Source organism: Mus pahari, chromosome 7, assembly GCF_900095145.1.
Source record: "Mus pahari chromosome 7, PAHARI_EIJ_v1.1, whole genome shotgun sequence".
Lineage (NCBI taxonomy): Eukaryota > Metazoa > Chordata > Mammalia > Rodentia > Muridae > Mus > Mus pahari.
Genome location: NC_034596.1, coordinates 82,358,830 through 82,368,207, shown reverse-complemented (window position 1 = coordinate 82,368,207; position 9,378 = coordinate 82,358,830). Strand labels below are relative to the sequence as shown.

Genomic DNA, 9,378 nt, shown 5'->3' with positions numbered 1-9,378 from the left:
AAAAAAAAAAAAAAAAAAAAAAAAAAAAAAAAAAAAAAAAAAAAAAAAAAAAGAATGGACCAGAACAGGGAAAGATGGGGCAGGCAGCGAGTAGCATTGTCATAGCACTTGGCACAAGGAAACCTCATACACGACTCACCTTCATGTCTTCAAAATCAGTTATTCCCATCTGAGGAAGGTTGGAGCAGTTTACATGGATAAGTTTTTGGCCATTGATGAAGTTTTCAGTAAAACACTCCTGTCAATGCAAGAACATCTCTTAAACATGCATTATGGCAACTGGAAGGAAAAAGGGACAAAACCACATTTTTTTGCTAGTTTATTATTTTTATAGAAGTGCTGGGTTAAATTTCAGGATGTGGCTTCAATCTGCTTTTGCATGTTGTGTGTTGTAACTGATTTTTTTTTCTTCTTGAGACAATGACTCTCTCTCTCTCTCTCTCTCTCTCTCTCTCTCTCTCTCTCTCTCTCTCTCTGTGTGTGTGTGTGTGTGTGTGTGTGTGTGTAAAGGCAAGGTGGAGGAAAGCTGTCACTCTTTGTTCCGGCTGAGCTGGAACTCAGTTTATAACCCAGGCTGGCCTCCAACCCCTGAGGATCTGCCTGTCTCTGTCTCCTGAGTGATAGCATTAAAGACAGTTTAAAATACAGAAGGTACAAAAGGTTTCAGATCCTGTTTTGTGACAACCTAATGCTATAGTCAGCATCGATAAATTCAGAAGAGCATACTTTTTGTTGTTGTTGATAAAACCAATTTGGGTGGATAGCTAATATGCATTAATACTTTTAAGTGTTTATAGTACATATAACATATTAGAGTATAAATTCAGGGTGAGGGTATTGCCACTGAGACATCTTAACAGAAAGACCTAATTTTGAACAAAATATATCAAAACTATAGATTTATATGCAAAGGGGACTCTATACATTTTTTAACCTCTATACAAGGAACAAAGAGAATTATAATAATTGGGATGGATAGGAAAGTCAAATAAAACTTTTTCTTCTAAAATACTACCTACCTATATCTATATACCTCAGTTATAGGCTGAACATGTATGTTTAATATGTGCTAATGCAGTAGGTCCAATCTTCCCTATCACACACACAAGACAGAAAAAGCCACACAATCAAAACTGACTTCCCCCACAGTCCAGGACTTCTCTGTTAGAGGCAAGAGAACATGTCAGTATAGAGAAAAATGGGATTGGAGCATGTAACTTCAGAAGCATTGCTTTTGTATATATATACCTTGTATTGAGGGAAGCCTAGATCACTAATCCACTCTGCAACCCTTTCTGGGCTCCAGGTAAGATGCTCAAACTCTGGGGTAAGACTTGGCTCGGATTCTTTACGTCCTAGTAGCTCCACCTCTTGGGGTAAAACTGTAGACTCCCTCAGTTCTGTCTGAGACTCTGAAATAGCAGTGATTGGAAACAATTCGTTCATATCAGTCTGAAGGTCTTTGAGGAACTCCTGGGTTTCGTACAATGTACTGAAGGATTCTACACTTTCTCTCGGAGATCCTACTATAAACTCAGTTTTAATCTTGGCAGGTAATGCTAGCTCCTCTTTGCCCGCAGGATACTTGGGTTTGCTTGATTCTGGCTTGTCTTCCTTGGGAAGTTCTCTCTTCGTCTCTCCTGGCTTGGGTTTATTTGGTAACTCTAGATTTTTCTCGGTTGGTTCTGGCCGTGACTTCTCTTGAATGTCTGGATTAGTTATCTGCTGTGGCTTGTCGCCCATTTTCTCAGTTGTATTTATTAGTTTCTCCTTTGGAAATTCTGGTTCCGTATGTGTTTGTAGCACGGGGTCCTTCTTACTTGGCTCTATTAATGTGTCCTTTAATTTAGACCCTCCACTTGATTTTCTCAGCTTGTGCTTTTGAGCTGATGGTTTCCTGTCCCCTAATGGTTCTGGAACTTTCTCCTTAATGGCCTCTTCTTGTGTCTCCTCTTGGTCATCTAGTAGTCCTAGAGCAATCTGTTCTAGCATCTCTGGGAAATTTTCATCAAAAGAGCTTTTTTGTGCTTTCTTTGAAGCCTTTGATGGTTTCTTTTGTGATAGTTCTAGACTTGCTTCATCAATTGGTCTTCTTGATTCTTCTTCAGAATCCTCCAGTGGCTCTGAGACTTTCTTTTTAGTTGACTGTCTTAGTTTCTTGTCTGGGAACTTAGTCTGCTCAGGTTGCTCTGTGCCTGGCTGCTCTGTGGACCTGACATGACGCTCCTCTGGAGGTTTGACATCTGCTTCCTCAGTAGACTTCCTTAGCTTCCGGTCTGGGAACTTAGGTTTAGTTACCTCAGATGGCTCTGTACTTTTTTCTTTAACTGACTCTTTTTGTTTCTTTTCCGATGTGGTCATCTTGAATGGAGGTAGAGCTTCCTCTTCAACTGATTTTCTTAGTTTTTCACTTCGAATATCTGGTGTCTTCTGCTCTGGATCTATTTTTGTTGGTAGCTGTGCACCTGTTCTTGTAGCTGGTCCTTTGAACACACCTACTGAAACGTCCGGTCGTTGTAGGTCTGGCACCTCATGCTTTTTACCTACGGGCACCAAATCCTCCTTGCCTGTCCTGGTTGGCTCTAGTGGCACATTTCCTACATTTCCTGGGTCTCGGTCAGTATTTGGGGACAGCTTAGAGCTTACCTCAGACATGGTGTCTGCTTTAGCATTATGTAGTTTACCAGATTTAGTTCTTTTAGGCTGCAGACTCAGATTCTCATCGAGGTCAGAATTATAATCTTCTGGGACTTCAGACATGTCAGTCGAGGCGCCCAAGGCCTCCTAGCAACCTCAACTTCCGACAGCGTCTCTATGGATACCACGATTTCCGGCGGTGTTTTTTTTTTTTTTTTTTTTTTTTTAAACTGACTCTTCCCGAGATTTTGTCGATCCTTCCAAGTGCGGATCGTCAAAACGGGCGACCGAAAGCGCGTAGTAACCTCCCCGCCCCCCGCTCCTCTCACGCGTCAGGCCAGAGCTACCCCTCTGCCGCCCAGCCGCTCCTTCCGGCCCGTGGCTCGCTTCGGCTCCGCTCGGCTCTCCTCTGCCGCGCTCGCTTCGCCTTCGGCTGTTTCCGGAGCCGCAAGCGGCTAGCTGCGGAGCCGCTCCCGGCGCGGGCTGCAGATGTCTGACAGGCAGGCAGCTGAGGGGCCGGCCTTCTGGAGCCCCGCAGCTCGCCGAGGGTCGGCGGGCGGCGTCGGGGACCGACGGGGAGTGGAGGAGAGCCAGGCGGCCGCCTCAGGTACGCAAGGCCCGGGCGCTGGAAGGGTGGGTGCCTCTGGGCTCCGGGCCACGCACCTCGGGCGACCCGTGTCCCCACCGCCACGGGGCCCGCGGCTGCGCTCGCTCGAGGTCGTTCTCTACTCGGTTTGGAAATGCCCTGGTTCCAGTCCGGCTTCCTTTCTTGGAGCACCGGGCTTGGCAGTCCGGCTCCTTCCGCGACGCCTCTTTGGCGTCCGTCGGGGTCCGCATCCCACCTCCATTCTCGCCGCTCTCACCCCCGCCCCTGTCTTTGGCTCCCCGCGCGACCCCACCTCTGTCCCCCACGCTAGCCTTTCCTCGCGCTCCTGCCGGCGTCTGCCGGGGCGCCCGCCTTCCTCTCAGAACCCCGCTTTGCCCCAGCGTAGGCCCCCGCGCCCAGCCGCCGTCCCTTGCATCCTTCAGAGTGGGAGAGATGGAAAGCAGCCAGAATAGGGAGGCTTTGAGGGCTTGAAGGAGCCTGGTAGTGAAAGCAAAGGCAGGAACTAGAGGCTGCAGTAGAAATTTTGGTGATGTCTCTCGTTCTCCGAGATCCACTCTCCTCATGCTTGGCCGGTGTCTCCATTTCAGACCACACAAGTTCCTTCGTGTCAATTTACTTAAGTGTCCAAAGGCTATAGGCACAGTCTGTCGCGCTGTCACCTTTCAGCCTTGTGATCATCACAGGGGCGTGCGACTAAAAGTATACTTTAGAGGGGAGCGATCTGGTCTCAATAAGTGCAAGTGACTGGTGTTTCGGGATCTCAAAGTAGATGTCATACGGTACAGTGACTGAGGCACTGCTATGGTCCCGGATGCTTGGTTGGAATGTGAATCCTCACTTTTAGTGACCTTGGACAATTGGTTTAACTTCTCAAAACATGTCAGAGTTAGTTTCCTTTTTTATAAGATGTGGGTACTAAAAGTTCCTGTGCCTTACAGCATCGGTGGGAGGATTGTGAGCCACTGTGACTAAAGTTCTCGTTCTTGTGAAACCCAAGATGCCCGCTGTACAAAACAATTGTCTAGGAGGAGATTAAAGTCTGATTTATTACAACTAAATTACTAGAAAAGGTATCCCTGGTTGTATCTTTCAACATAGTGGCTTTTCTTCATGCCCCTGGTGTGTGATGCTGCAGGGGCTACCCAGCTGTGAATCACCCAACTCTTGCTGGTGACTATATTTTTATTGAAAACATCCTAATACATTTTGTCTTTTCTATGTTTAAGTTTTTTGTGGTCTGTGGTAAACAGTGCTAACATATATTTGATATTATGGTAATAAAAATTCTAATTAGGGTGGGATGTAGCTCAGTGGTAGAGTTCATATGGGAGGCCCTGGGTCAGTCTCTAGTGCTACCAAGAAAGAAAAGGGGAAAAAATTAAGTGTACTTTCTGAAAAATTATAAAGATTAAACATATAAGCCCTTGTAGAGGTATATGTTTTATAAGCACCTGTCCCTTATATGTGCCAATATTTATAAGTTACATACACTTTAACTTGTCTTTCATTTTCGCAACGTGTTTGTGGTGAACATACCCGAGAGTCTGGAGTGCTCTTAACACCTTGTGTTTAAAATGTTTGTTAGACGGCAAGTTCTGCAAATATCTGGCTGAATCTGAAGGTGAAGGTCACAGTGCAAGGATTTGACTGAACATCCAGTAATACTGGAGATAGCCAAGGATGCTCCTTGGCGTAGAGTGGTAGATCTTAACCAGGAGCAATTTGACACCCCAGGAGACATCTGGCAACATCTGGAAACATTTTTGGTTATCGGAGCTGTAAGCAGCAATTACAGCCAAACTATAAGCCACAGGCTATTAAAAAGTCCTTGGCCTGCAGGTCTGCTTCACATGTTAGAAATGCTGCATTCGAGAGAAACTTAAGCTTCGTCTCTGAAGCTCAGTGGCAATGCTAAGACGGTGGGGTTTTATAGACTCGGGAGTGAAACTTTAAAACTGCTTAAAATTGGGCATTTGCTGCCACTTCCCAGTAGAAAATGAGCTGAGTTAACGTAGGGACACTAAAAAGGGAGTAGACATAAAACAGCAGGGGAAAATGAGTGGATGCTCATTTGTTATTGAACCGAGCGAGGGTTTGAATCTTTCAGTGTACTTTATTCGTGCAGGAGTTTGTCAGTATACAGAATAACAAGGTCGTGTTTTTACCATGTATTTGTTGCTGAGGTTGTGGTAGGGTTTATGTTTGTGTAAGCGAAAGTCTCTAGTGGTCATGGTGTTCCTAGTGTCTTAGGAACTGTGATTGTTTTTAATGGTTTTTTTGTTTTGTTTTGTTTTTTGTTTTTTATTTGGGGGCACCTGGGTTCTTCTTTTCCCTAGAGGTGAATCATTCCTTATATCATGAAACTCTCTGAGGAATATGTATTACATCACTTAAAGGCAGGTCCTTTTTGAAGTCTACAGAGCTCTGGGGTATTGTGTGTGTGTGTGTTTTGGGGGGGGGGTGTTGTGCACTGTGTATTCAGATGCTAATTGCTATGCCCAGAGATCTGGTTTCAGTTTGGATATTGGCATTGTCATGATATTTGGAGCAACTCCTGTCTCAGTGATGTGTGATAATTCTTTTCCATCACCTCCGATTGATTAATAATGAGCTGATTCAGCCTATAGCCGGGCAGAAGAGGGTAGGGCGGGACTTCTGACTCCAGTCAGGAGGTCACAATTGAAACGGGAAGAATGAGAGAAGAAGAAGGGAGAAGGACCAGGAGGACTCTCAGACAGTCATGGGAGTCACCATGAAGACACACATGGAACAGAGTGAGCCAGGGCAAGACTCAGAGTGAAGGTAAAGTGACAGCGTGGCTGGGAAGCAGGCATCCGTAGAGGCGTGGCTGAGAAGCAGGCGCCTGTAGAAGGTTAGGACAGATAAGCATCTGCACAGCACAGTGCCTGCAGCTTGTTCATAAATTTATTAGGCCTCCATGCCATTTTTTTGGGGAGCTAAAAATGGACTAGAGCGGGCGTACAAGCGCCCTGTAGTTACCCTGGGAGCAAAAGGGGTGAAGAATAGCTCGGAGAACTATGTTTACACTGGGGAAAATAAAGGGCAGTGTTTGTTATGATCTCGGCAAGGACTCAGTTTGCTGTATGTGACCAAGTGTTTGATGTTCAGGCCTGGAGATGGGCAAGTGAACTTCTAGTGTAGGACTGAACAGTTCAGTCTGTCGTCCTGCAGGGATGGAGTGGTTCATGTCTGTGACTGTTTTATGGTAGTTAGGACTGGAAGTGACTCCCTGCTGGATGGGACAGGGTGCTGGCTGGAAGCTTATGCTAAGAAGACTTTTTGTTTTTATTTCTTAATTTCTATTCTGATCTTTAAATTGACATGCTAATAATTTGCTTTTTAAAAGAATAGTTATTGCATTTTTACAACCAAAATGCAATGATTGGTTACTATGTTATACTTCAGTTCATGAGGTATAGTACAACCAGCGTTACCTGAATGAATATTGAGGTCTGCCACGCCCCAGCCTTGGGTGCTGAAGAGAAATTGGACCGTATGGGCGCTGGGCCCATTGAAGCATCACCAGTTGTTGATGTGCTTTCCCGTAGGCCTCCCAGCTCTAACCACATCACCTGCTTTTGGGCCTCTGCTCTGGGAAAAAAAAAAAAAAGGCTAAGCTAATTATTTCTGCATCTGTCTAGTGAAGGGGAAGTCTTAGGAAATGAATTCTAAAAAACCCTTGACCTAATATTCAGACACTTTGGGGAAAACCTGCCTTTTTTTGGCTTTCCAGTAAAGAGAATAGACAGTAAGCTCAGATCTGTAACATGATGAGAATGAGCCACACTTACTAGCCTGAAAAGAAAATCATAGTTTGAAAAAGGTCCAGAGCTGGATGCTGGTGACATGCATACTCTAGTCCCAGCACTTAGCAGCAGAAGTAAGTGGATCTCTGTGAGTTCGAGGCCAGCCTGGTCTACGAAGCAAGCTCCAGGACAGCCAGGGCCACACAGAGAAACCCTGTCTCAAAACAAACAAACAAACAAACAAACATAACCAAACAACAACACCCCAAACAAAAACAAAACAACAACAAAAACCAAAAAAGAAAGGAAGTTGTCACATATAGAGTATGCTTTGGTTTGTGTTGAGACCATGAGTTACAAATTGTTACTGTCCAGCTTCCGTTTCTTCTCAACTCATTGTTTCCAAGATTTTGGCTAGTTAGGAACCATAACAGTGATCTTGTCACAGTAAAGAATACCGTAGTCAAATATTATTTGGTTACTATTTTACATTTTTATTTCAGCCTTAATGTTATATATGATATTACTAGTTTGAGGAATTAAACTTTTATAGTCATACTAAGATTAACAAATACATACTCATTAAAAAGGATAATAAAAGCCTTTCTCCGCTGTTCTCTAATTTGTAAAACTTGTCCTGTTTTCTCTAGAAATATACAGAGAATTAGCTTGCACTTGGCTGCCCTATTAAAATCTGCACTACTGAAAAATCGGCTTTTCCTTGTTCCTAGTGGTTTAGATTTCAGAACCCTAAAAGGATGTGTTTTTTCCTGTCTCTCTCACACAAGTCCATCTTCCCACATTGTATACTTCGGGAAATAAACTTATGTTTTTCTTTTCTCCTTACACTTTCTGCCTATCCAAATATGGCTGCAGTTGTTTATGCCAGCAGTTCTTGAGTAAGTTAGGGTATTCCTTTAAACTTAAACTTTTTTTCTTTTTCTGTATACATTAAGCTGTTTGGAAAAAAAGATGCTCTGGGAAGTGACTCTTGATATATGCACTTTGTGTAGCCTGACTGATAAGGAGAAATGGAAATGACTCCCTGTTGGTACAGGTGCACAAAACACAGTTGTACCTTACTCCAGGGGACCTAAATTACACTGTTACTATCCGTCACAATTAGACCATATTTTTCATTGACATGTTTCTTTGCAGTGTCTATTTTATATGGGTTTACTCCTGTTTAAGAATGTGGACACAAGGTTATTATAGCATCATTTGGAGTGGTAAAAGATTTGGGAAAAAAAGTTTATCCATAGGGAACTCATAAGTTAATGACTCGTTTTTCATCAAATGAAATATTTGCTGTAGAAAAGAATGAGAAAACTTCATAAGGTATCTGAGGTGTAGCTAGAAAAAAGAAAATTTGCGGTAGTTTGTCTAATGTCTCGGAAGTGTAGAAAATCTGAAACTCATGTGTATATATGTATGTTATATCCTTCCCTGTATTCTCACAAACATACACATTACCTTTATGTGCATAAAGTCTCTCTGGAAGACTACATAAAACCCAATAGTGTTGATTGCCTTTGGAGATGGGGGAGCTAACATAGAAGGAAGCTTTTGTGGTAGAGTTTTGACACTTTGGAATTTTGAATAACAAGAATCTATCTATTCAGAAAAGAAATACAGGGGCTGGAGAGATGGCTCAGTGGTTAAGAGCACTGACTGCTCTTCTGAAGATCCTGAGTTCAAATCCCAGCAACCACATGGTGGCTCTCAACCACCTGTAATGAGATCTGATGCCCTCTTNTGTGTCTGAAGACAGNNACAATGTACTTACATATAATAATAAATAAATCTTTTGAAAAAAAAAGAAATACATATACAAATACTCGTATGCTTGAATGTTCTCCACTGTTTTTTTTTTCCCCTAAAATTGGAGTCTTTCTGCATATTAGGAACAGACCTTTTTTTAAAACTCAGATTTTTTTTTTCATGAACTAGAGGTAGCAATATCTTTGAGTACTTATTTTATGTTCTAGTACATATTTTATTGTCTTAAACTGATTCATTATTAATTTAAGACTATATTAAGATTTCATTTAAAGAAAACCAGTTACCTACTTTCATAATGTACCATTGCCAACAAAATCATTCAGTAGTAATTATTTTGATATACACTTAAAGATTTCATTTCTTTAATTTAATTTGATTTAATTTTGAGATAAGAGTCTCTGTGTAGTCCTGGCTGGTGTGGAACTTGCTATGTAGACTGGGCTGGCTTCTTCCTCCCAAGTGCTGGGATCAAAGGCATGGGCCACCACGCCGAGCAAAGCTTTCTTTTTACCTTTTTAAATATTTATTTATTTATTTATTTAGAGACAGGGTTTCTCTGTATAGCCCTGGCTGTCCTGGAACTCA

General features: G+C 42.8%; 2 protein-coding genes across 2 annotated transcripts in view; one reads left to right on the top strand and one right to left on the bottom strand.

Annotated features, from left to right (window-relative positions):
• The window catches only part of Samd15 (sterile alpha motif domain containing 15), a 7,647-nt gene extending 4,852 nt beyond the window's left edge, over positions 1–2,795 (bottom strand). Inside the window, exons 1-2 of the mRNA XM_029540545.1 lie at positions 1,249–2,795; positions 140–238 (exon numbers count right to left, since the gene is read on the bottom strand). Of these exons, the coding sequence (XP_029396405.1) occupies positions 140–238; positions 1,249–2,760 (1,611 nt within the window). The 5' untranslated portion in view covers positions 2,761–2,795. The remainder of the gene's footprint in view (positions 1–139; positions 239–1,248) is intronic.
• Positions 2,796–2,898: 103 nt separating this feature from the next.
• Positions 2,899–9,378, top strand: part of Tmed8 (transmembrane p24 trafficking protein family member 8) — a 32,857-nt gene continuing 26,377 nt past the window's right edge. Inside the window, exon 1 of the mRNA XM_021202142.2 lies at positions 2,899–3,244. Within this exon, the coding sequence (XP_021057801.1) occupies positions 3,127–3,244 (118 nt within the window). The 5' untranslated portion in view covers positions 2,899–3,126. The remainder of the gene's footprint in view (positions 3,245–9,378) is intronic.